The sequence below is a fragment of the Lynx canadensis genome, chromosome D4 (genome assembly GCF_007474595.2).
Source record: "Lynx canadensis isolate LIC74 chromosome D4, mLynCan4.pri.v2, whole genome shotgun sequence".
In the NCBI taxonomy this organism is placed as follows: domain Eukaryota; kingdom Metazoa; phylum Chordata; class Mammalia; order Carnivora; family Felidae; genus Lynx; species Lynx canadensis.
Genome location: NC_044315.2, coordinates 87944023 through 87969947, shown reverse-complemented (window position 1 = coordinate 87969947; position 25925 = coordinate 87944023). Strand labels below are relative to the sequence as shown.

The window sequence follows — 25925 nt, the reverse complement described above, 5'->3', positions numbered from 1 at the left end:
TCCCTCCTGGCACCTTGCTTTTCCCCAGACCTCAGAGAGAACACTGGGGGAGCATGACCTCCATCCCTTGGGGACTCTCGGGGCCCACAGAGTGTGAACAGGACACCTGAGGTCCATTTAAGAGAGGGTGCAGCCGCTCCAGGGTAGGTTCCAGAAGCCCTGACAGAGAAATGCCTCAGCTGCTAGCTGGGTGGTTTGAAAGTATAGCCTTTCACCCTGTGGCTCATTCACTTGAAGATCTGCCCTTAACGCCTTTGTTTGGTTTTGTTTGCCTCATTAACTTCCATGTTAGATGAAAAATTTTCATCTCCTCCTTCCTACCCTGAAAGTAGAAAAAGGCTTTTTTGTGTGGTTTCAATAAAATTAATATTCACCTCTGTAGAAGCTGGAGGGCGTCTCCGCTAAAAACTGGAAAAAAAAGATGGTTACTGCAGTCTTCTTCATAGGCACCAATGTGTAATTCAAGAAAGGAAACTCAAAACTCCAATATAACAGATACAATACGTCTACAAGGTTTTTATGTTCATATCATGTACATTTCTCATGACACTAAACTTCAACAACTGTTTTGTTTTTTTTTTCTAAGGCAGGCTTCACGCCCAGCATGGAGCCCAACACGGGTCTTGAACTCATGGCCCTGAGATCAAGACCTGAGCTGACACGGAGTGGGATGCTTAACTGACTGAGCCACCCAGACACCCCAACAACTTCCTTCCTAATGGCTAAATAATATCCCACATACAACATCAGCTACACCTTACTTAGCCGCTTTCCTATTCTTGGACCCTTAGGGTATGTGTGTGTGTGTTGCCAATATAAATAAGGCAGCGTGAGAAGTATTTTGGAATATAAACCTTTGGCCACATCTTTGCCCAAGGAAAAACGACTAGGTCAAAATGTATGTTTTGAAGGCTCTGGATATATATCGACAAACTTCCCTCTAGATCCATTCTACAAGTGTATCTGTCTACCAGCACTGTATGAGCACACCCAACATAGAAGGCTTGAGGTTTACTAACATTTTTTTCCCCAAAGTTAATGGTTAAAAAATCAGCTTGTGTCAAGGGAAAAGCTGAGGGGGTAGTGCCGGGAGCTTTGGGCGTTTACTACTGCGCACACGGGAGCTGAACCTTCGGAAGTGCCTGGTCTGCAAGGGCTGTAGTTCGTTTATCTCGGTTCCCTAGGAGTTTGCACGTCCTTTTATCTCGGTACCCAACTGGCTTGGCTTGGGGCAACGGAAAACGTGCCGGACGTGGGCCCTGCCCTCATGGGGTACAGAGGCCCGTATCTCAACACCAGGGTACCCGCATGCAGCCTCCGGGAGGTGATCATTACTACGTCATCCACCCTTTCCTGGGCTCCCACCCCGTGTCCGCTGCACCATACGTCAGCCCCGGAGTTGACTGTAATTACAGAAGGCAAGAAGAGACACCAGCAGCCCACCTTCAGCTCCTCGCTCGGCGCTTGCTAAGCTCTGTGTCGGTAGATAAGTCGGTCGCCCCTCAGTTCCCCCATCCAGGAGATGGGGACAAAGACAGCGAGGAGGGTGACGAAGAGAGTGCAGGGAGACAATGCACAGGGCCGATTTCACATAATGGCTTCCGATCACGGGTCTGTATTGGCCCGCACAGCAAGAACGCTCAGAAATGTTCTGTGCCGTAATTTGGGTTACTGGCCGTGTTTTTTAGATCGGGGAACTGAGACAGGCGGGACTGCGAGTCACACGCCCAAGGGTACCCTCCATCAGCTTTTCAGCCAGGGCTCCGCTGCCCAGGACGGCACTGCCTCTGAGCAGTCGCTACGCCCGGTGCTTCGCCTACACTCTTCACGGAAGGACTGCTGTTTCTCGTCTGAGGAAGAACGGAGCCCCTGGCACAGGGAGCCATTTGCCCCAGACCCTACGGCGAGGACACAGCCAGGAAGGAGCCGGGTTGTATCTGCCTTCGCAGCACTCCCTGCTCTGGCTTCTGTGCAAGTAAACGGAGTGCACACAGCAGGCACTTGATAAAGACTGAAAGAGACCTGTGCGGCCGAGGGAGCTAGATCCCAGGAACGGGCCCTCCGGGAGCAGCCGGGCTGCTGGGAGTCAGCAAGGCACCTGCCACAGCCAGGGAGCCAGGGCACCTCCCCTTCCCGGCCAGCCAGGCCAGCCTCCTCTCCTGGGGCAGGAAAAGCAGGGGGAGGGAGGCCCTGGCAGGCCTGGCACAGGGCCCACCCAGCCCAGGCCCTGGAGAGGCTTCTGAGACTGTTCAGCCTGAAGGAGGGCAGGCACTTCCTCCCCCCCGCCCCCCGGGGCCTACAGCAAGGAAGGGGGAGAGTGCCCCCTGCCCGGGGGCAGGCAGGCAGCATCTCTGGGCCTGGCACCAGCTGCTCAGACCGGGCCTCGAGTGCCCGTTACTCATCATTTTCCTGGCCGTTCTGGCTACGCCCTCCTCCCGGCTAGGAGCCTAGCTCCTTAGGATGGGAGGGGGGTCCTGCCAAGCCCCCGCCAACTTAGGGAGACACCCACCTGCCCCGATCCTTGCCGCACTAGCCATCCCACACCCCTGCCCACATCCCTCCACGCCCCTCTGACCCTCAGAACGTGTCCCCTTTCCCTCCCTCCTGCCCTCTCCTCTCCATCCTACCTCCAAGCAACTCCCATTTTTCTTAAAACCCAAATACATCCCTTCTGTCAACCCAGTCTTAATTCCCTAAGAGCCCGCCATCCTCCTGACTCCCAAAGCAGAGCCCCTCAGCCTACTCCTGCCTTGAAAAGTCTTGCTTCCCCCGCACCTCTATTTCTCCTCATTGGCCTTACCCACCTAGTGCCTAGTGTCTGCCCGGAATGGCCCGGTGTAATGGAGCTCATATGAACGGAGCTCATATGAACGGACCTCACCGAATCCTTACCACCATCCTGGAGGCCAGGCAACAATGGGAGTTAAACCCAACTCCACCTACGTCACGAAAGGAGGAGAGGCTGAGGCTCAGAGAGGTGCAGTAAGTGCCTGGAGGTCACACAGCCGCTGAGCTGCCGATCCAGGGTTTGAACCAAGGTCTGCTGGCCCTGAAGTCAGTGCTCTCAACTGTCTGCTCCACAGTCTCCCCAAACAGCCCCGGCCAGCCTGGAGTGGGGGATGATCTTTACCTCCTCCAGCCCAAACACCCACATTCCGAGGGCAGCTTCCTCTGGCCTCCTTCACAAGAGCCACCTCTGAGGCATGCTTCACACAGAGCATTTTTCTGCTCAGCTTAAACTTCTGAAGTCTAGGATAACACCTCTGAAGCCTAGCACTGCAATTTGGTCCAGGCTCTGGGAGAGTCAGTTAATTGGAAAGGGCATGGGTTCGGGGCCACCCCAGGCTGGCAGTTCTTGGGGGTGAGCAGGCTGGAAGCAGCAAGTGGCCCAGGTCTCCGAGAAGCCGTAACTCCTGGAGTCAGTAAGTAGAAGCAGAAACTCAGACTAAGACCCCTAAAGCCCCAAAGCAGGAGAGGGTCAGGGAGGGTCACGCCAAAGGTCACACAGCCAATAGATGGCAGAACGGGAACTTCAGGGGGGGAGTCACGTGCTAAGTTGGCACAACCGGGGCTTGAACTGAGGGTCAGGACCTATACTTCAGTCCCCTGTTTTATAACGTTACCGACCAAATCACCAATGAGAATACACCAGTTTAAACGTGCAACTCAATCCCCCCGCCCACTCGTGATTCCTTTGCCTTGCTCTGTTTCCCTAACCCTCATCACCTTCTAAGACACTCGACATGCTTGTGTTATTAGAACCTGAAGTCCACCGGATCAGGGATCTTTGTCTCTTTTGCACTCTCGCATACTTCAAGCACCTAGAACAGTGCCTGCTCCATATAGTAAACGCTCAGTAAATATCTGAGTAAGTAAATCAGTCCAGCAAACTTTTATCGAACACTTATTACGGCCCAGCTGTGAACTGCAATCACTTTGCCGGGTCCCAAACCGACCCAGACACGAATGTTCCCTAAACCCTGTAGCAAGCCTGGTTCCAGAAAGGAGCTGGCAAACCAACCCCAATTTGAGCCAAATCCATCCATGTCCTTAAACAACCAAACTCTCAAACAAAACGAAAACATGACACATCTCCGAACTGAAGAGAACCCAAATTTCCCGGAGGCTCCCTCTGAGAAGCAACTTCATCTCACCCCCCAAAAGGCCCAGCAAGACTTAGAGAGTCCGCAGCCCCTCAGCCCAGCCACCCAGATTCACAGCTGCCGCTTTTCCAGCGTTACTTTGGCGAAACAGGTCTCAGATCTGTCATGGCCCAGCTGGTGAGTGGCACTGGGCCAACTCATTTGTACTGGACGCTCCTCCCCGGGATGTCAGAGAAGAAGGGTCCAGAAATGTCCTTGGCCTTCTGGCCTTCTCTCTAGTGCTGTCCAGTACCTCCTAGTGGGACGGTCGCTGCGGGGGTGGGGGTGGGCAAAATCAGAGCCACCCCTGAAAGTGTGACATCTGCAGACGTGGACTCCCTGGGTTCCTGCAGCAATTCCCAAGGATCCTCCCCTTCAGTCAGCAGGGACAGGAGGGCCAGTGATTCCCAGGTGCCTCTGGGGTTGGCTGAACCAGACTGCAGAAGGCAAGGCTTGGAGATTTTCATATACAGCTTTTGACCAAAGCCAAAAAGCTGTTCCAAGAAGTCCTGGGTCCGTTTGTCTCAGTCCAGGGAAGAGAACAGCAATTATCAGGAAAGACTGTTCCAGAGAGCCGTAGGGCATTCCAGAAGGGCCGCCCTGCTTCTGAATGGTCTTCCAGAAGAGGAAACCAGTCTCCATCAGCACCCCCCCCCCCACCCAATGGGCTACAACAGCAGCTGCAGCAAACACTTACGGAGCTTCTGTGCCAGGCACTCTGCGTAACCTGCAGCAGAGTGGGGCCTGCCACTGATCCCCGCTCCACTTTCCAGCTGTGCAACCTTAGGCACCTACTGCCTCTCTGAACCAAAGTCTTCTCATCTGCAAAAAGAGAGAACGCCGTCTACTTCGTGGGATTGCTGTGGGAGTTCGCTGAGATAACGCTTAGGTGAGCCCCGAGCCTGCCACACGGTAGCGCTTAAAAAGGCGCAGTGCTTTCAAAGAAAAGGATGGGCCTATATGGAGAAAAGGGAAATTGAGAGGTCCCTAAAAGTCCTGTAAACCATTATTTAACACATTTAGTTATTTCCTAAGCGTTCGTTGATGCCTGTTTGTTTTGTTTTGTTTTCCAAATAAACTTAACCCTCACAGCATCCTGGGGGGTGTAAACGGCGGAGGGCAGAACAACAGTCCTAATGACAGAGGACGAAAACAAGGCCCCTTGAAGGTCCGGGGAGGCGGCCGGCAAGCACCCGAGGAGGGGCCGTCCGCCCTCAAACCCTCCGGAGTAGGTTCAAAACATCGGACGCGGGGATAAACTGGCTGGAGGCCATCATTAGCGGGGCAGTCGGCGCCAGGACTTTAATTCACCACTGCTCAGAAGTGGTCATCTTTTATCCCTAAAGGAAAAAACGCACGCCAGGGCCCAGACCCTGGGGAAATAAGTCAGCGCCCCGAGACGCCACGCTCGTGCTTTCAACGCTGGGTCAGGCCCCGCAGAAATAAAGGAGATGGCGGCCCCCGTTCCGGAGAAACAACGAGCCCCCAGGGCTCCAAGTGGGGCACCGGGGCCCCAGAGGACACCCCCTGAGCGCCGGCCGGAGGAGGGGAGAGGACGGCGGCGGCCGCTCACCTGGCAGCGGCGTTCTGCGCTCCTGGCAGGGCCAGACCCCAGCCCGCCCGGAGCCAGGCTGGGGTCGCCCCTGCTCGGAGAGGCCCGGCCCCCCGAAGCAGCCGGCGGCAGCCCGGAACTCACCTGCCGTCGCAACCGCGCCGCCGCCGCCTGTCAGTCAAGCGCACCCACCGCGGCACCGCGCAGGGCCGTGGGGCCCGCTGGCTGCGTCCCGCCTCCTCCCCCTCAGCCGCCCAATCGGAAGAGGCGAACGCCACGAATGGGGGCGGGGCCAGGCGGGCGGTGCGGGCCGGGGGCGGGGCCAGAAGGGTTTGGGGCGGGGCAGGGCGGTGCCGGCGCTCTGCGCGCTGCGCTCTGACCTCACTGCTGCGCGCCGGAAGCAACCCGGGCCACGGCACAGGGGCGCGGCGGCCGGACCGCGGGGCCGGCAAGACCATGCCGGTCACCGGGAAGAGTTTCCGCCGGCGCCGGGCCGATTCAGAGTCGGAGGAAGATGAGCAGGACTCAGAGGAGGTTCGGTGCGTTTGGGGTGGGGCTTCCAAGGGGCCAGAAGAGACAGCGGTTTGTGATACTCATCACCGGCCAGGCTCCTCGTTGACTGTGAGCCGAGGTTGTTGTCCCTTTCTGCAGAACAAAAAACTGAGGCTCCTAGGGCTGAGGCCGCCGCCGCAAGGCCGCACAGTAGCGAGAGATTCCCCCAGGATGCGCGGTGGGTCTGATTGCAATGGGTCTAAGCGCAGGGTTGCCTTCTGGATCATTGTGCCTGCGGCTCAGCAGTTGGACAGGGATGCCGGTCGAAGTTGCCTTTTGAGTCTGAGTTCCGCGGAGGGTGTCTCAGACTGTGCGTTGTCTCTTTGCAGATTAAAACTGGAAGAGACCCGCGAGGTGCAGAACTTGAGGAAGAGGCCCAATGGGGTGAGGTGGGTATCGCAGGGGCTCCGCGAGAAGAGCAGGAGGAGATGACAGACACATGTCCCCGCCTGAGTCGCCACCACAATTATCTCTTCAGACATAGCCCCTTCTCTTGACACACTGTACACCTAACATTGCCCTGAAAGGAGTCCAGTGTTCTTCGCAGACGTTTACCCAGGAGATGGCCCGAGCCGTGTGCTCTTGAGGTTTGCTCCAGAGGTGCAAAAACAGGCTATCAATTCGTGTTTTTATTGCACCTGATTGCGAAATGCACACGAATTGTTAAGTTTGGAAAAAACTTTTGGAGTATAATCGAAAAAGTAAGCAGCACCCGTAATTCTCCCATCCACAGGTAACCAGCCTTAACATGTAATGTTCTGTCCAGTGTCTCTCTTTTTTGGAGATTGCAAGTACTCTTATTCCGTGCTGTTTTCAGCTCATCACATTTTGGGCATTGACATTATGGATTATTTTTCCCAAAAACCTTTTTAGTGGCTGCATAGTATTCCACTGCGTGTATATGCCATAATTTAACTAATCCCGGGGCGCCTGGGTGGCTCGGTCGCTTAAGCAACTTCGGCTCAGGTCATGATCTCTCGGTCCATGAGTTCGAGCCCTGTGTCGGGCTCTGTGCTGACAGCTCAGAGCCTGGAGCCTACTTCAGATTCTGTGTCTCCCTCTCTCTCTGACCCTCCCCCGTTCATGCTCTGTCTCTCTCTGTCTCAAAAATAAATAAACGTTAAAAAAAAAACAGCTCAGAGCCTGGAGCCTGCTTGGAATTGGCTGTATCTTTTTATTTGTTCCTTGATTCTCCTGGGTTGAAAAGCCCAGAATAGGGGTGCCTGGCTAACTTGTTGGTTGAGTGTCCAACTTCGGCTCAGGTCATGATCTCACGGTTCGTGAGTTCGAGCCCCGCGTCAGGCTCTGTGCTGACAGCTCGGAGCCTGGAGCCTGCTTCAGATTCTGTGTCTCCCTCTCTCTCTGCCCCTCCCCTGTTCATGCTCTGTCTCTCACTGTCTCAAAAATAAATAAAACGTTAAAAAAAATTAAAAAATATTTAACTAATCCCTTACTTAGGGGTTGTAGGTCATTTGTAAATCTTCATCACCAAATACGGGTGCAATAGTATTTTTCTACATTTGTCTTTAGCTTCCTTTTCCCAGAAGTCAAAATCTTAGAAATGAGATTTCCAAGCCCAGATAATGCCAAATGGCTTTGTAGGAAAGCCTACCACTTCACCCTACCCCCTGACCCAGCATCTAGAGTGCTTTATTTCTAAACTGTTTTATCCTTGTAGGCTTTGCCAGGTGGCTTTGGTGCCCACTCCTCAGATCTTGCCTTTGCTCTAATGTTGCATCTTACAGACTTTCTAAGTGTTCTGCCTTGTGTCTGAATTGTGCCATTTCTCGCTGTCTCTGTCTCTGTCTCACTCTTCCTTTTCTTTCTGCTCAGTGCTGTGGCCCTGCTGGTAGGAGAGAAGGTACAAGAAGAGACCACCCTCGTGGTGAGTTGTGGGGTCCTCCTTGGGAATGGAAAGCTGTGGCTGCTCTCCAGTAGGTGACTGTGTTTTCTTTTTAAAAAAAAGGGGGGGGGTGCCTGGGTGGCTCAGTTGGTTAAGTGTCCAGCGTCGGCTCAGGTCATGATCTCACGGTTCATGGGTTCAAGCCCCACGTCAGGCTCTGTGCTGACAGCTCAGAGCCTGGAGCCTGCTTCAGATTCTGAGTCTCCCTCTTTCTCTAATCCTCCCCCACTCACACTCTGTCTACGTCTCTCTCAAAAATAAATAAAGTTTTTTTTTTTAATAAACATTAAAAAAATTTTTTTTAATTAAAAGAAATTACAAAAAAAAAAAAAAAAAGACCACTGCCAATTATACAGATGCTTCCTCACAGCTGTGTTTGCTTTCTGCAGGATGACCCCTTTCAGATGAAGACAGGCGGTATGGTGGACATGAAAAAACTGAAGGAAAGGGGCAAAGATAAGTAAGTGGGGGACTCACTGAGATACAAAGTAACCTATAGCCCCTGCCTGGGTCTGTGTGCCTCCAGAGAGCTGGGGCCCACAACAGCAGCTCTAGTGGGGCATTCTGAAGTATCCTTCATGCTTTGTAGTTTAAAAACAAATGAAAGCAATGGGGCGCCTGGGTGGCTCAGTAGGTGAAGCCTCTAACTTGCAGTTCGTGAGTTCGAGCCCTGCATCGGGCTCTGTACTGATGGCTCAGAGCCTGGAGCCTGGTTCAAGTTCTGTTTCTCTCTCCCTCTGCCCCTCCCTTGCTCACGCTTTGTCTCTCTGTCTCTCTCTCACTCTCAAAGATAAACAAACATTAAAAAAAATATATTAAAAAAAATGAAAGCCAGAACTCTTTTTTTTTTTTTTTTTCCAACGTTTTATTTATTTTTGGGACAGAGAGAGACAGAGCATGAACGGGGGAGGGGCAGAGAGAGAGGGAGACACAGAATCAGAAACAGGCTCCAGGCTCTGAGCCATCAGCCCAGAGCCCGACGCGGGGCTCGAACTCCCGGACCGCGAGATCGTGACCTGGCTGAAGTCGGACGCTTAACCGACTGCGCCACCCAGGCGCCCCGAAAGCCAGAACTCTTTAAAAGAGTCCTTTAACTCTTCCGCTTAGAGTGCTGTGGGTACTCTCCTTCGGAAAAGGTGCATTGTGTAGTGTGTTTCAGACCCAAGTGGAAATGTTGTTTTTTTTTGTGTTTTTTTTTTTTAATTTTTTTTTCAACGTTTTTTATTTATTTTTGGGACAGAGAGAGACAGAGCATGAACGGGGGAGGGTCAGAGAGAGAGGGAGACACAGAATCGGAAACAGGCTCCAGGCTCTGAGCCATCAGCCCAGAGCCCGACACGGGGCTCGAACTCCCGGACCGCGAGATCGTGACCTGGCTGAAGTCGGACGCTTAACCGACTGCGCCACCCAGGCGCCCCTCATTTTTGTTTTTTAAGAAACACGTACTCTGTCTCTCTCTCAAAAATAAACGGTAAACGTTAAAAAACAAAACAAAACACATAAGAACACAATTATAAAATAATACATTCAACTAGCGTAAAAGCATCTAGTCACTCCCCAGAGGAATCTCCAACGTTTTGCTTGCTTATATTTCTTCTGTTTACATATCACGTATGTTTTTTTTCCATAACCACAAGCAGGATGGGCTTGGGTGTGTGGGTTTTACTTGTATAATATCAGACTTGGCCTCACCGACGTGTGACTCAAAGGTTCCGCTTCTTTGCCCCTCCCTCCAGGATCAGCGAGGAGGAAGATCTCCACCTGGGGACATCGTTCTCCGCGGAAACCAACCGAAGGGACGAAGATGCCGACATGTGGGTATCAGCCTGGCTGTGAGCGATGAGGCGCTGGATGCAGCCAGATACAGTCCCGAGATATCTAGTCACAGATGACATTTCTAGAATCATCCAAAGGCCAAGGCAGAGTTGGCCCCTGTCACTCCACCTCCCAGGCTCGTGAACTTTGAGGAAAAAAAAAATCCTAAACATGCTTTGAAATGATGGTTCTTGGGATTTTAGATGCCCCGACTAGTAATAGTTTTCCCCTAAATATTGTAGGAATAAAACACTGCACTTGCCCACCTTTTCACTGACGAGACTGTTAACCAAATGACCACCGTCAACCGTTGCATTCTGTTTTCAGCGAACCTTAACATCTATTAACGGCAATAGATTGGGAGGACACAATCTCACCACAGAGGTTGGTGCTTTAAAGTCAAAAAAAAGTTCTGCGTGGTGAAAAAAACTCGAGTTAATTTTCATGTTTCTCATTTTTCCACGGAGTGATGAATACTCCTGGGCCATCACTGCTCTGTGGGCCAGTGTTGGGGACCACTCATTTTAAAGAGGTTTTGTGAGCTTCCCGCCTCTCCCTGAGGCCTGTGGGTTTCTCATTTCAGGATGAAGTACATTGAGACAGAGCTCAAGAAGAGGAAAGGGATCGTGGAACACGAGGAACAGAAAGTCAAGCCAAAGAACGCAGAGGACTGTCTTTACGAACTTCCGGAAAACATCCGTGTCTCCTCAGCCAAGAAGACCGAAGAGATGCTTTCCAACCAGATGCTAAGCGGCATCCCCGAGGTGGACCTAGGCATCGAGTACGTTTCAGACCCCGATCTAGCCTCTCTCCTGCCCGGGGCCCACGGAAGAGCGCTCTGCTTTCCGGCTAAGGGGACTGTCTCTTACCCGTCTCCTTGGAAACCCACAAATAACTCTTATTTTCTCGGGTAGGCGGAGATGCTTGTGCCCAGAGCGTCCGAAGGATAGGTCAGCGTTGCTAGGGAGATGCTAGAGAAGGTCTCCCGAAAGCAAAAGCGTGGTGTTTTGTTTGTTGAGATATAATTAAGAAACACATAACGTCATGCTGGTTTCAGGTATACAACGTGAGGATTATTTGTATGCACGCGTTTATTTTTACGTGGTCTTTGTTCACAGCTCTTCGGCTGTTCTGCTCAGGCCCTTGTAGTCCTCTGTTTTCTTCTAGCAGGAGCCATGTTAAAGGCTTACCCATCCCATGAGCCTCCTTTTCATTTTTGCAAAACACCTGCTCTAAAACAGGATTGTCATGGAAGAAATACGACAGTCAGAATCCTCTTTGGGCGTAAGAGAAAGTTGGGAGGCTTCTGGATCCTCGCCTCTTTTCTGGAACCAGCTTCGAGCCTTAGGTAGTTTTCTTTCCTTCTCTGGGGCTCAGTTGCCCCTTGATCAGAAGAGGACAGTAAGGGGCGCCTGGGTGGCTCAGTCGGTTAAGCATCCCAACTCTTGATTTTAGCTCAGGTCCTAATCCCAGGGTCGTAGGATCGAGCCCCATGTCGGCTCTGCTGACAGTGTGGAGCCCGCTTGGGAGTGTCTGTCTCTCCCCCCCTCCCCCACTCGCATGCACTCTCTCTCCCTCAAAATAAGCATTAAAAAAAAAAAAGAAGACCATAGATAGATAATGTGTCTTCGACAGCCGTGAGAACACACGAGCTGGGAAACTGCGGAGCCCTGTGCTCCAGAGGGCGATTTCCTCATGCACCGGTGCGTTTCCAGCCCGACTGGAAGTTCTGTCTGAGAACCAAAGGCGGGAGGACTGAATACATGGCGTGGCTCCCTTCTCCCCACAGCGCAAAAATAAAAAACATCATTTCCACGGAGGATGCCAAGGCCCGTCTGCTGGCAGAGCAGCAGAACAAGAAGAAAGACAGCGAGACGTCTTTCGTGCCCACCAACATGGCCGTGAATTACGTGCAGCACAACCGATGTAAGCCGCTCTGGGCAAGCAGCCCTGTCCTGTTGGCTTGCCGCCCCCCCCCCCCGCCCCCCAAGTTCCTGTATTTTGTCTGACGTGTCCCCTGGTCTCTTTCGATCCAGTTTATCACGAGGAGCTCAACGCCCCCATTCGGAGAAACAAAGAAGAGCCCAAAGCACGACCCTTGAGAGTGGGTGACACGGAGAAGCCAGAGCCTGAGCGTAAGTACAGCGGAGGCCCCAGAGCTGCCCGGAGCAGTCATCAAGCCCCTGGAGGCGGGGTGGACTGCAGGGGTGGGGCTTGGGCTCTGGGGCCAGGGCATCTGGGTTCCACTCCACGTTCGTTTCCCTTCCCCTCGCCAAGCCTCGGTTTGCTCATTTGTAAATGGGGATAGTAACAAAACCTACCGTTAGGGGTTGCTCTGACGATTCACTGGGCTATTAAATATCAAATATAATAGAAACTCAAAAACTTAGCATATTTCAATTAACAAAACTAAACTCAAAGTTACTCATAATTTCGCCAAAGGTGAGCGCCGTTAACATTTTTATGTGTCGCCTTCCAGACTTTAAAAAAATATTGACGTAGGGGGGCCTGGGTGGTTCCGTCGGTTAGGCATCCGACTTCAGCCTAGGTCATGATCTCGCTGTTTGTGAGTTCCAGCCCCACGTCGGGCTCTGTGCTGACAGCTCAGGGCCTGGAGCCTGCTGCGGATTCTGGGTCTCCCTCTCTGTCTGCCCCTTCCCCACTCACACTCTCTCTGAAAAATAGAAATAAACGTAAAAACTATATTGATGCATACAGAACCATATGCCGTACACATACTTCATAGGGTCTCCTCGTTGTTCACTCAGCAGTGGGCCCCTGCACGGCTCTGTGGGACAGTAAATACGTATTTGCCCTTTCAGTCACCTCGTGTTCCACGGCATGGAGCTACTCCGGTTCCCTCTAGTCGGACGCTTACGTGGTTTCTCATTTTCCCCCATTTAATCACTGTCGGGCTGACCCTTTTTGCCTACATCATGTCCTTCGGCCACATGCCAAGAAGTCGCCAACGCTCCTCTAAGAAGTGGGGTGCTGATTTGTCCCTCCCCCTCCGCTAGCAGCATCCGGCTGTGTCCCTTTCCCTCCAAGGATCTTCTTTTTCGTACCAATGGGGTGAGCCTAAGGAAGCGCTAAATTTGCTGAGGCTTCTGAAAAGCCAGGCCGTTTGCTTTTTCTTCCTTCCTTCCTTTTTTTTTTTTTTTTTAATTATTTATTTTTGAGACAGAGACCGAGCGTGAGCAGGGGAGGGGCAGAAAGAGAGGGAGACACAGAATCCCAAGCAGGCTCCAGGCTCCACGCTGTCAGCACAGAGCCCGACGCCGGGCTCGAACTCACAGACGGTGAGATCATGACCTGAGCCGAAGTCAGGTGCTTCACCGACTGAGCCACCCAGGCACCCCCCCTCTTTTTTTTTTTTTTTTTTTTAAAGATTTTAAGTAATCTCTACACTCATCACGGGGCTTGAACTCACAACCAGATCAAGAGTCACTCACTCCACTGATGGAGCCAACCAGGCACCCCGCTTTTTCTTCCTTCTTACTTGAGAAATTATTTTCTGTACCGTCTTGGGTGCATAGTCATTAATTCCCAAAGAGTTTTGTGTTATTCCCACATAGTAAGCAAGGACTTTGGAGTCACCAGACTTGGGTTCAACTCTCAACCTACCTTCACTTTCCGAGTGACCTTGAGGAAGACCATCTAAGCTCTCTGAACGGTGATGGCAATATGTCCCCGTTTGAATTGCCGTGAGGGTTAAAAAAAGGCATATCTAGGGGCGCCTGGGTGGCTCAGCTGGTTAAGCGTCCGACTTTGGCTCAGGTCATGATCTCGCGGTTCGTGGGTTCGAACCCCGCGTCGGGCTCTGTACTGACAGCTCAGAGCCTGGAGCCTGCTTCAGATTCTGTGTGTCCCTCTCTCTCTGCCCCTCCCCTGCTCACACTCTGTCTCTCTCTGTCTCAAAAATAAATAAACATTAAAAAAATAAATAAGCCGTATCTAAAAGTATTTAGCACCAGGCCTTGTACCTAAGCAAACTCTCCCTGAAATAGAACACCTGTTGTCACCTGGTCCCATGCTGATGTCAGCATACCCCCCACCGTACAGTCATCTGACTGCGCCCTGTGTTTATTTCACTCACTCAGTAACCAGTCTTTACTGAGGCCCTACTATGTTCCTATTCACCAGGGTAGGCCCTGGGGCTTCTGTGGGGAATGAGGCAGGCGTGGTCCTAGCCTCAGCAGAGCTAAAAACCTGTCGGTTGATTCCAGCACGGCCAACAGCTTCTGCTCTTTTCCTTCTCAGGGTCCCCTCCTAACCGCAAGCGTCCTGCTAACGAGAAGGCTACCGATGACTATCACTATGAGAAGTTCAAGAAGATGAACAGACGCTACTAAGGGTAGCAAAAGGGAGAAGTGCAGGATGGACGTAAACAGCACTGTCCCCTCCCTAACCCCTTGACAGACGGCTTCCCAGACAGAGGTGGACAGAAGTTTATTTGCTACCAGACAGTTCCCCAAACTGATCTCCACTGGTCCTGCCACTTAGCTGCTGGGTTTTCTGGGCACTGCGTTTGTGACCTTTGAAACAAGACAATGTGGAGTTTTCCTGTTTGGGGGCAAACTCCATTCTTGTGTGAGCATTATAAAATCTTGTTCGTACATCTGTTGACTTTCTCTGAATATTTGCCCTGGGTCGGGAAGAAACAGCGGTGTTCGAAGCAAGAGAACACCCTTTCGCTTGTGCTATTATTATAATATATACGCAATCGTGTCTTGTACTTTCAAGTTCCTGGAGGTCAGGAACGCGCCCTTCACTGTGTGTAGTGGGTCCAGCTCACAGCAGAAAAGTCTAGGATGGGATCAAAGGGACACTGGTATTTTCTGACTTTTACAAAGTTACCGGTTTCTTTTCATTAAGAAAGAAAAAAAATTTCTATCACTTTCAGCACTTAAGTATTAAATACGAAATGAATCCAACCGTACTATTCGTACTGTGTCTCCTTATACCAACCCTAGGTAATGTGTTGAGAGCCTGCGGGTTGGGCAGCGCAAATGCAAAACTCAAGTTACTAAGAGAGACTGTCTCATTTAGTTTAAAGATGTAGGGGCGCCTGGGCGGCTCAGTCGGTTCGGCACCCGACTCTTGGTTTCGGCTCGGGTTGTGATCCCAAGGTCATGGGATCGAGCCCTGTGTCGGGCTCGGCACTGAAAGTGGAGCCTGCTTGGGACTGACTCTCTCTCTGTCTCTCTCTCTCTCAAAAAAAAAAAAAAAAACAAAAACAAAAGTAGGCTTCAACCTGCCAGCTCTCGGGTACAGTGCCCCCATGCTGTCATTTTCCTGAGGCACTGACACATGTTGAGATGAGAAAAGGGCAGGTGGGTTGACTTCTGGGCTCATTGTAGGTGTTGCAGCTAGAGGAGTTTGCCTTTGGAGTCCAAGCTCAGCCCTGCTTATATCCTTCAGGCCCCGAGCCTGTTACATCCTTCGACAATCTCTTTCTCTCGGAGCCTGTTTCCTCATCTGTAAAATGGAGATCGTTTTTCATTTCTATTTTTTTCCCTCCACTAAAATGAATGGTAGTGAAGGCAGGAATCACCTATGCCTTGTTTTTGTTTTTGTTTTCCCTTGAATTCCCAGGGTCTAGTCCATAACCCAACACATTGGCAATCCGCAACCCTATGAATGAATGAGTGAATGAGTGGAAGAATCCTTAGTCATCATGTTGATAGTATGTATCCTTCATATGATGCCATAAAAGTAGCACTCTACCCATGTAACGTTTCCTCCTCAACGCTCATAACCACCGTCTAATCAAAAGAAAAACATCAAATTCCAATAGTGGGCCATCCTCTGAAAGATTTGACCAAGTACTCCCCAAAACTGTCAAGGTCGTCAAAACCAAAGAGAGCTTGAGAAACAGTCTTAGCCGAGAGGAGCCTAAGGAGACATGAAAACTAAATATAACGTGGTATCTTGGGACAGGATCCTAGATCAGACACAGGGCATTAGGTAAAAACTAAGGAAACGCTTTAGTTGTATCAATATAGGTTCGCTAATCTTAACAAATGTTAACACATTAATATGTTAATACGGGAAATTATGTGGGAGGATATATAGGACCTCTCTGTACTATCTTCTCAATTTTTCTGTAGATCTAAAATTATTCCCCACCGCACCCCCAATTTTTTTTTTCATGGACTCCAGCGGCCTCCGTCTTTCACCTCCCGGAAGCAAGAAAGCGCCCCGCCCCTCACAAAGATGGTGGCCACAGCGGCGCGAGGAGACCCGCCCCGCACAAAGATGGCGGCCGCGCCTGGGAGGAACCGGAAGCGCGGTCTGGCAGCGGCGCGGGTCCGGGGCAGGCGCGAGAACGCGCGGGCGGCGCGGGTCCGGGTATGAAGCTGGGCCGGGCCGCGCTGGGCCTGCTGCTGCTGGCGCCTTTGGCGGTGCGGGCGGTGGAGCCCATCAGCCTGGGACTGGCCCTGGCCGGCGTCCTCACCGGCTACATTTACCCGCGCCTCTATTGCCTCTTCGCGGAGTGCTGCGGCCAGAAGCGGAGCCTCAGCAGGGAGGGTAGGACGGGGGGCGGGGGCGGGGCCGGGACCCGAAGCCGGAGCGGCCGGGGCGGGGTGGCGCCGGGCTCCCGGACACGACCACGACCACGACGGACCGGGGTTGGTCGGAGACCCGAGCAGGCGAGCTGCGGCCCGGGCCGCTTCCTCCGCCGAGAGTTTCGCTCCTTCCTGGAGGGGCGGTGGGAGCTCGGCCTGCCGATCCGCAGCCCTTTCCGGCCGGGCGGTGCCCGGGGAGGGGCAGAGCTGGGGTGAGGGGCGCAGGGAATGGGCAGGGCTAGCAGGGGGAGGGCCTCGAGGCCTCCCGCCCTCCCCCCCGCCCCGGCCACCCCCGGGGGCCCGGTGCTGACGTACCTCCGCGTTTCACAGGGTGCTCCGAGAGCTGAGCTGGCCTTGCCGGCTTTCACGGGCGCCTGTAACCCTGGGCTAGATTTCGCCAGACACACGGACACCCCGTCCCTGACCGTCAGGCTTTGTTTTTCCCAGCGCTGCAGAAGGATCTGGACAGCAAGCTCTTTGGACAGCATCTTGCAAAGAAAGTCATCCTAAATGCTGTGTCTGGCTTCATAAGCAACCCGAAGCCGAAGAAACCTCTCACGCTCTCTCTGCACGGGTGGACGGGCACCGGCAAAAATTTCGTCAGCAAGATCATCGCGGAGAATATTTACGAGGGTGGTCTGAACAGTGACTATGTCCACCTGTTTGTGGCCACACTGCACTTCCCACACGCCTCCAACATCACCCTGTATAAGGCAAGAGCGGAATTTTGGAATCCTTCCTGGATGATGCTGGGTTTCCGGGGTTTCTTGGCTGTGGGGGGAACGCGGGAATTGCGTGTTGGTCAGAGCTTTGTGACGGTTGCTGGTGAAAACAGGCTCAGCATGCTACTTATTTTAGTAAGGGGAGTCGTGGGATTTTAGAGATGGACGTGATCAAAGCCAAGCTAAAGATCATCGCGTCTAACCCAGGTCGTAAAAGAGGAAATGTCTCCAGAAAGGCCTAAGGCGGTTTAGCTAAAGTGTCGCAAACTGCTTTTACGGTTTAACTCGCTGGTAAACAGCCTGGACTTTGGCAACAGACACGCCTAGATGCGAGTCCTAACTCTCCCACCTGCCAGCTGTGTAGTCTCGGGACTGTCCCCTGAGCTGAGACCCAGGTTCTTCTCTGTAAGGCCTGGTTGTGAGAAATCCCTGAGCTCTGTCGAGCTTGTAACATGCCTCCTGCCACACGAACCTTCAGATACATGTCCACTCTTGTCTTTTTTTTTTTTAATTTTGTTAATGTTTATTTATTTTTGAGACAGAGAGAGACAGCATGAACGGGGGAGGGTCAGAGAGAGAGGGAGACACAGAATCTGAAACAGGCTCCAGGCTCTGAGCGGTGAGCACAGAGCCCGATGCGGGGCTCGAACTCACGGACCGCGAGATCATGACCTGAGCCGAAGTCGGCCGCTTAACCGACTGCGCCACCCAGGCGCCCCAACTCTTGCCTTTTTAACGCGTGTCACAAACCTGCAAGGTGAGCGAGGCAGATATTTAGCCCTCGCGCCTGTGAACACTTGTTTTCCCTTCTGCTTGGCTGAACGTCAGGGCCTCCAGCGCTCCAGGGGATCCTGGCACGTGAGCCTTGCAGTGCTAAAACTAGGAACATTCCAGACAGATTGTGTGATGAATGGGTGCTCGTAGTTAGCTGGCAGGTTCCACCACTTAATAGCTGTGTGACTTGGGGCAGGTTACTTGACTTCTCTGTGCCTTAATGCCCTCAGCTGCAAAATGGAGATTGCGATAGTAGCTGCTTTGATGGGTTTGGGGAGATGGCAATAAAACGTTATGTGAATAGTGCTTAGAGCAGTGTCTGCCCCTTAGCGAGTGCTCAGTGTGTGTCGTATGTCGTTGCCTATAAATTGGAGTAGCAGAGTGGAAAAACCTTGGCTGTTGGAGCCTAAAAGCCCTGAGTACCTCCTGGTTAAAACAGTCGCTTGCCTCACGCAAGTCACTTCACCTCTGCTCTGGTTCCTCCTCTGTAAATAGAGGCTGGTCCGTACTTGTAAGAGCAGAATTACCGCGTACGTTAGGTAAGGACGCACGGAACACGGTAGCCAAGCAAAATCCAAAATCCGAAGCAGTCAAGACGTATGTTGTAACTTGCAGAGTCCTCAGAAAACAACTAATTCCTCCTATTCATCTGGGGCTCTGTGTAGGAAAGCACTACATAGAACCATACCTCAGATTTCTGATTAATAGGGTTTTTTGTTTTTTGTTTTTCCTTTATTGCTTAGGATTGAAAGAAGTATCTATGCTCTTATGGAATGTTTCTGTTTAGGCAGACTTATTTGCGAAACCTCCTAGGCATTGTTCCAGAAACTCAAGAGTGTTACCTCCCCGTGCTCATCCCAGAGCGTATGCTCTGGAGTTCTGCTGCGTCGCTTAAAGGAGCCCGTGTTCCTTACCGTCCCCACTGGGGAAAGGAAGCACCTAGTCTTAGGACTGATGGTCAGAACAGGTCACTTGGTCTCTGCCTTCTTCTTCTTCTTTTTTTTAATGTTTGTTTATTTTTGAGAGAAGCGGGGCTTGAGCGGGAGAGGGGCAGAGAGAGAGGGAGACACAGAATCCGAAGCAGGCTCCAGACTCTGAGCGGTCAGCACAGAGCCCGACACGGGGCTCGAACTCACGACCTGGTCCAAACTCGAGAGTCAGGCGCCTAGCCAACTGAGCCACCCAGGCGCCCCAAACACCGCCATTTTAATGACAGAGACCAGCAACTCAATGACACAGCATCGTCATGATCTCTCACAGCACAGGAATTCTAACCAACCTGGGGCTTTGGAACCAGGCAGGGCACAGTTCAGATCCCAGCTCTCCCACATCCTAATTTTATAATCTTGGGCGAGATGACGAAGCTGTATGCCTCAGTTTCCCGATCTGTGAAACGGGTATGATCGTGCCCACTGCACGGAGGTGTGGGGAGGAAGCAAAGAGCTTGTGTGTGTAAAGTTCTGAGCACAGTGCCGAGCACACAGTAAACGCTCTGTAAGTGCGGCCGTCGTAGCGCTAAGGCTCATGCCGGTTGTTTTCCGTTGCACCTGCTGAGAACTTCGCCTTGGCTTCTCCCCTCTGTAATTCAGGATCAGTTACAGTTGTGGATTCGTGGCAACGTGAGCACCTGTGCAAGGTCCATCTTCATATTCGATGAAATGGATAAGATGCACGCTGGCCTCATAGATGCCATCAAGCCTTTCCTCGACTATTATGACCACGTGGATGGGGTCTCCTACCAGAAAGCCATCTTCATATTTCTCAGGTAAGGCCAGGGCTGGGACACGATTGAAGCACTCCGGCCCCGAGTCCGTGGGCTCCGGGATAGAACCCAGTCCTCACTCACGGGAATTCTGTTGCAGCAATGCGGGGGCAGAAAGGATCACAGACGTGGCTTTAGATTTCTGGAGAAGCGGAAAGCAGAGGGAAGAGATCAAGCTCAAAGACATGGAACCGGCCTTGTCTGTGTCAGCCTTCAACAACAAGAACAGTAAGTGTGGCCAGGCCAGCCGGTACTGACCCCTCCCGTGCGTGATCCTGCGTCCCCAAGTCTTAGATTGTCAGCCTCACCGTCGCCTGGGAGCTGGCTCGAAATGCAAATTCTCAGTCCCTTCCCCAGACCTTCCGAGTCAGGATTTTTTTTTTTTTTTTTTAATTTTTTTTTTTTTTCAACGTTTTTATTTATTTTTGGGACAGAGAGAGACAGAGCATGAACGGGGGAGGGGCAGAGAGAGAGGGAGACGCAGAATCGGAAACAGGCTCCAGGCTCCGAGCCATCAGCCCAGAGCCCGACGCGGGGCTCGAACTCACGGACCGCGAGATCGTGACCTGGCCGAAGTCGGACGCTTAACCGACTGCGCCACCCAGGCGCCCCCCGAGTCAGGATTTCTGAGCGGAGGCCGTGTTAACCTCCAGGGGACTCTCACACACTCTCCCGTTTGCCAAGTGCTCTTTTAAAGAAAGAGGGACATTCTTGATCTTCGAGGTCTTGAAGATTGGTTCCCGGTTTTCTTTAGTTTAATCCTTTTCCTTTGTAGAAGAAAAGCAGGTGGTTGAGCAGGGAAGGCCGCTGTGGGCGCCTCCGAAAGAGAGGACTGGTCCGGTCCCTCTTTCTGTGTGTTGCTCCAGAACTCTGAGGTTCTGTGCACGAGCATAACGGCCGAATGGCGGGTGGGCCCGCGTTCTGCACTCCACCTGCCCATTTCCTTTATCTTCACGGTGACCTCGTGGGGTAGAAACTGTCATCCTCCTCATTTTATAGGTGAGGAAACAGGCTCAAGAGAGAGCCGCTTGCCCAAGGCGCACAGCCTGCTCAGTGGCTCTGATTGCAGAGCCTCATCTTTTCGCTACCAAGTTCACGGCTTTTCCAGTGACCTCACACACCTTTGACCTTGAACCCTCAGAGGTGGGAAGTCCCCATGATGCAGAATGACTCACCGGGTAACCTGTGAGCCATGCGGGTGGACTATTACCATTTGAGCCTGCTCTGTTCAGGTTCCTTCTTGAGCTTAGAGAGCAGAAGTTCTTTGAAACAGGAAATCGGTACTGCTGCAGAGATACTTGGACAGTATGGGGTGTTCATGGCCATTTGTGTAGCTGGAATATTACTGACGGAAGACAGGATATTTTGTAACATGTTAACTGGTTCTCTGGCGAGCCAAACAGTATGAGCACACGCAGCAGATGCCTTAGCCTAAATGCTTCAGCAAGATGAGGCCAGTTGCCTAGAACCCACATTGCGGGAGGTCACAAAGGGTCCCAGAGTATAAGCTTCAGGATGAGGCGGACCTAGCTCAGCCATTTACTGACTGTGGCCTCGGGCAGATAGCTGAACTCATTCATTCATTCATTCATTCATTCAGCAAATACTGAGCTCCTACTAGGTGGCAGGCACTGGTCCCAGAACTGGGGACGCAACAGCGAACAAAAGCAAATCCTTATCCTCATGGAGTTTTATATCCTAGTGATAATACACCAGGAAATGTGTCAGATGATGGGATATCTGTTATCTGTATAGAGGCAGAGATGTATCTTCCTTTCCATCCCCAATAGGTAAAAACTTAAGTCCATAAAGAGGGCTTGGGGGTGCTGGAATGAGGATTGGTGGTGGTTTTAATGGGGTGGTCAAGGACGGCTCACTGTGAGGGTGACATTTGAGCTGACCGGAGGACTGCGGGAGTGAGCCATGTGGGCACCACAGGGAACAGCATTCCATCAGAGGGAACAGCACACGCAAGGGCACTGAGGTGGGGGTGTGCCCAGGGTCACTGTGGCAGTCCAGGGTGAATAAGGGAGAAAAGGGGGTCGGATAAGAGGCAAGTCTTGGCACTGGGGGTGCTGGTCACGAAAGGCCGGGGGTGGGGGGGCAACGGGCAGGCCTCGGGTTTGACTCCCAGTGGAGGAGGGAGCTGCTGGAGTGTTTTGAGCAGTGACATGACCAGACTTAGTTTATCAGGACCACGCTGGCCACTGGGTGCAGCATAGACTAAAGGCAGTGGGGGCAGGGACCCCAGGCGGGAGCTGTGGCCTGGACCTGCGTGCTGGCAGTGAGCCGGGTGGGGTGACATGCTGTGTTGAAGGTCGAAACCCTCAGAAGGTGGAATAAGATTTCCTAAAGGATTGGTGTGGGAATGAGAGAGCCCCAAGTCAAGGGTCCGGCTTGAGCCATGAGACGGGTGGTCGTGCCCCTTAGGGGGACAGGCCGGGGAGTCGCAGGTTTGTGGGGCCGGGAGGGAGACGGGCGTGGACAGTGAGCAGGGCGCCCCTGCGGAGATGCGGAGCCAATGGCTGGCCGGTCCAGTGGGGTTCCAGCGGGGCGCTCAGGCTGAGGGGACCCACTGGGGAGTGGTCCGTAGATGGTTTGGAAAGAGACTGAGGTCATTGTTCCGCCAGAACGCTCTGGCTGTGGTCAGGTTCTAGTCCGGGCTCCGCCCAGACGTCACCTCCTCAGCCTGGCCTCGTCGGCCCACAATGGCAGAGTAGCCTGTCCTCCGCCCCATCTCGGTGCTCACAGCACCCATCTCGGTGCTCACTCACTCGCTCACTCGCCCCATCTCGGTGCTCACAGCACCACCCCCCCGGCACTATCTGAAATCGTCCGGTTGCTGGCTTGTGGGGCCGTGAACCGCTGAGGGCACTGGCCCTGTCTGCTGGCTCTGGGCTCTCCCGGGGACCCAGAGCTTGCCTGGCCGCAGAGAGGGCCTTCAGGAAATGAGCTGTCCCACCCTGCTCGGCCATTGGTTTTGTTCTTTCCCACGGCCAGACTCCACCCCATCCAGGCACTGAGGTCTTTCCTGAGCACCAGTCGTGTGCAAAGCACTGCTGGGAAAGGAAAGCATACAGTCCGGTGTGGCACTGGGCGTTACGATGAGAAACACGTATTTGGCCTTTGTCTCTGCTTCTGGCCCTGAAAACACTTGGAACTTCCTAAGTAATAAAGGTGTCTTGATATTCATAACAAACCCCCGTCAACCACATCTGAGTTTGCGTTAATGAGGGGACTTTTGGGAAGCATCTAAAGGGCATGGGGCTGGCTTCCAGGGGAACCAACCATGTGACTGGAGGGTTGGAACTTTCAGTCCCACCCCCTGATGCCGGGGAACCAGAGGGGGCAGGGGCTGGAGGTGGAATCCGTTGCCAGCAGCCGGTGAATTAATCAGTTGTGCCCATGTAATGAAGCCTCCATAAAAACCTGGCAGGTTGGGGTTCGGAGAGCTTCCAGGGTGAACACTTGGAGATCTGGGAGGGGCCTGGAAGCTTCCAGTCCCTTCTGCATTCCCTGTCTCTTCCATCTGGCTGTTCGTGAGTTAGGTTCCTGTACTGAGCTGAAATTGTAGCTCACCCAGCCCGTGTTGGAGAATTGTTTGGGGGTGTGGGAAAAAAGCCCACACGTTGGAATTGGCGTCACAGACCGGGATTGAGGCACCAGAGTTCAGCGGCAAAGCGGAAGGGAAACGGGTCACTTGGAGGAGTGCGGGGCGTGACCCAGCGGGTGCCGCATGGTCGGGAGGGGGTGCGTGTGTGCTGGGCCCTCCCGGGAGTCCAGGAGGGGACGTGCGTGGGTCACAGGGCGGGTGCAGGCCCCGCACTCGCCCTGGGTGAAAACACACGGCAAAGTCTGTGCCCTGCGGCCGCAACAGGGCACCGTCTTCACACTGTATCGCTCCGAGGGTTCCAGTTCTCGGTCCCCAGATGCGCCGTGTGGTCTGGACGTGCGGGCAGTGGTGGTAGGTTTCTGTCCTGTGGTCGATCCAGCCGCTGAAAGTCCAGTGAGTCCCAAGTTCCCCAAGTAGGGGAGTGGCTGGTCCTCTCCTGGGACTCCTCTCCCCTTAGTGCCAGCCTGGGGACCACGTCCCTCCGCGCTCCGCTCTGCCTCTCAGCTTGTTGCCGGCACCCTGCGCTGGCGGGCCTCTCTCCCCTTCAGATCTGTCGGCCCATCGGAGAGGCCTCCCCTGAGCCCGAGGCTAAGGTGCCACGTCACCCCTGCTTTGCTTTCGGGGAGGCCTCACCGCCCGGTCTCGCCCGTGGGCACACCCCCGGGTTACATCTGCCCCCCGTGGACCACAGTCTCCACCTCCGGGTCCGGCACCCCTCGGACGCCCGGCGGATGTGTGTCGGGTGGCTGGGTGGGCAGGTGGACGATGGATGAACAGCACCTTTTTCTTTTTCCCAGGTGGCTTCTGGCACAGCAGCTTAATTGACCGAAATCTCATTGATTATTTTGTTCCCTTCCTCCCCCTGGAATACAAACACCTAAAAATGTGCATCAGAGTTGAAATGCAGTCCCGAGGCTTTGAAATCGATGAGGACATTGTAACCAAAGTGGCCGAGGAGATGACATTTTTCCCCAAAGAGGAGAGAGTTTTCTCCGACAAAGGCTGCAAAACTGTGTTCACCAAGTTAGATTACTACTACGACGACTGACTGCTTCGAGTTGGAGGAGAAGGAACTCGGCACTTGGCTCCGTGCCCTGGAGGAGGACAGAGCAGATGCTTCCTGCTGGACCGAACGGGAACCTTCCTGAGCAGTTTTCATCCACCGGGGCCTCCGGGCGTCACCCCCTACAGATCACGGACCTCGGAACAGCCCCAGAGCCTTCCGAGGCGGTGGCAGCGGCCAGCTCCCCGTCCACTCATACGAGGGCTCATGATTTTTAAAAAAATCATGTTTTAATTTCAAGTGTTTCTGTTTCAAGGAAGGATGTCTAAGTTTTACTGAAAATGTGGTAACTTTATTTAACATGTTTTTAACCTTATGAGAAACTTTTCAGACCCTATGTTATTGGCTTTACGTGTTTTTCGAAGTTCCCGTCACCATATCCTAGACACCGATGTCTTTACTGAAAAGAAGCCCAAGGCTGGGTCCTTGGCACACGGTCCCTAGGATGGCAGAACCGGGGACCAAGGCTGGAGCCGTGATCAGATCTGTCACAGGATGACCGTCGCAAGGGGCAATGATGTGTTTGGATACAGGGAAAGTATGTAAGAGGACACACGTGGGGGGGGCGCCTGGGTGCCTCAGTTAAGCGGCCGACTCTTGATTTTAGCTCAGGTCGTGATCTCGCAGTTCGTGAGTTCGAGCCCCGTGTCGGGCTCCTCGCGGACAGTGCAGAGCCTGCTTGGGATTCTCTCTCCCCGTCTCTGCCTGTCCCCTGCCCATGCTCTCTCTCAAAAATAAATTTAAAAAAATTTATTTTTTTAAATAAAAATAAATTTTTTTTTTTTTTTTTTAATTGGGCCACTGAGGCCCCTCACAGATAAGCCTTAAGTACCCTCTCCCAGGGTTTTGATCTCGGTAACATTGTGAACATTCGCGAGAGACAGAGTTTCCTTGCAATAAAAATATTTCCAGCTTGTCAGCTGCCATTCAGCTTTACAAAGGAAGACCCCTCCCTGTTTTCCATTCCTGAACGAGCCGTATGTTGTCTGGCAAGTTTTGCCATATTTTTAAAAACCATCCTCGTTACAGGTGTTGGTTGTTCAATGAGAATTCCCAAAACCTCTTAGGAAAGCGTAGCTGCCCCCTCCCCCACCCACCCCGATCCTGAGAACAGTATTTTTACTTATAACTACAAAGAGCTACCATTTTACAATAAAATGGTGCGTAATTTGCGAGTGCATCTTTAAAGGAGACAAAAGCCCGCTCGCTGTAGGTCCCTGGTGCTTCAGCCACGAACTGAGACCTAAGAGGCGCAGTGCGGGCTGGAGCGAAGGCTCACGCGGGGAATCTGGATCCGTGCGGCTCTGGCTCTTTGCTCAGCTGCACCGGGGACCGCACTGTTGTGGGGTTCACGGAGCCCCCGACACCCAGCGTGTCGGGTTCAAGTCTCGAGACACAACCCCAGCTGAGGCACCAGGCGGGCGTACAGGGCACAGGAGACTAGACGGACCTTGGTGT

The 25925-nt window shown here is 52.8% G+C and overlaps 3 protein-coding genes across 8 annotated transcripts in view; 2 read left to right on the top strand and 1 right to left on the bottom strand.

Moving 5' to 3' along the window:
- The window catches only part of USP20 (ubiquitin specific peptidase 20), a 43703-nt gene extending 37827 nt beyond the window's left edge, over positions 1–5876 (bottom strand). For 2 of the 5 annotated variants that reach the window (XM_030292612.2, XM_030292608.2), the window contains exon 1: positions 4840–5119. The gene's annotated coding sequence lies outside the window, so the exon portion shown is untranslated. Of the gene's footprint in view, positions 1–4839; positions 5120–5715; positions 5775–5838 lie in introns of those variants that run through there. The other 3 variants (XM_030292609.1, XM_030292613.1, XM_030292611.1) reach the window with 3 other exon arrangements.
- A 216-nt stretch (positions 5877–6092) lies between these two features.
- On the top strand, positions 6093–14900 carry CD4H9orf78 (chromosome D4 C9orf78 homolog). The gene is made up of 9 exons (XM_030292615.1): positions 6093–6233; positions 6576–6635; positions 8080–8131; positions 8539–8609; positions 9886–9963; positions 10548–10745; positions 11754–11890; positions 12001–12099; positions 14225–14900. The coding sequence occupies exons 1-9, from the start codon at positions 6151–6153 to the stop codon at positions 14314–14316; spliced, it is 870 nt and encodes a 289-aa protein (XP_030148475.1). The 5' UTR covers positions 6093–6150; the 3' UTR covers positions 14317–14900.
- A 1388-nt stretch (positions 14901–16288) lies between these two features.
- TOR1A (torsin family 1 member A) lies at positions 16289–24783 on the top strand. 2 transcript variants are annotated; one of them, XM_030293110.1, is made up of 5 exons: positions 16289–16495; positions 16981–17246; positions 19619–19794; positions 19892–20019; positions 24299–24438. In XM_030293110.1, the coding sequence occupies exons 1-5, from the start codon at positions 16318–16320 to the stop codon at positions 24343–24345; spliced, it is 795 nt and encodes a 264-aa protein (XP_030148970.1). In that variant the 5' UTR covers positions 16289–16317; the 3' UTR covers positions 24346–24438. The 2 variants fall into 2 exon arrangements, with proteins under 2 accessions (XP_030148970.1, XP_030148969.1); XM_030293109.1 differs by having other exon boundaries at positions 16294–16495; positions 24202–24783.
- Positions 24784–25925: the final 1142 nt, after the last annotated feature.

Excerpts from the sequence above, each read along its gene's own strand:
- CD4H9orf78 (XM_030292615.1), top strand. The coding sequence starts at position 6,151 with ATGCCGGTCACCGGGAAGAGTTTCCGCCGGCGCCGGGCCGATTCAGAG. Across the intron at positions 9,964-10,547 it reads AGGGACGAAGATGCCGACAT|GATGAAGTACATTGAGACAG; the intron begins GTGGGTATCAGC and ends TTCTCATTTCAG. Across the intron at positions 12,100-14,224 it reads GGAGAAGCCAGAGCCTGAGC|GGTCCCCTCCTAACCGCAAG; the intron begins GTAAGTACAGCG and ends TTTCCTTCTCAG.
- TOR1A (XM_030293109.1), top strand. The coding sequence starts at position 16,318 with ATGAAGCTGGGCCGGGCCGCGCTGGGCCTGCTGCTGCTGGCGCCTTTG. Across the intron at positions 16,496-16,980 it reads GCGGAGCCTCAGCAGGGAGG|CGCTGCAGAAGGATCTGGAC; the intron begins GTAGGACGGGGG and ends TGTTTTTCCCAG. Across the intron at positions 19,795-19,891 it reads GCCATCTTCATATTTCTCAG|CAATGCGGGGGCAGAAAGGA; the intron begins GTAAGGCCAGGG and ends ATTCTGTTGCAG.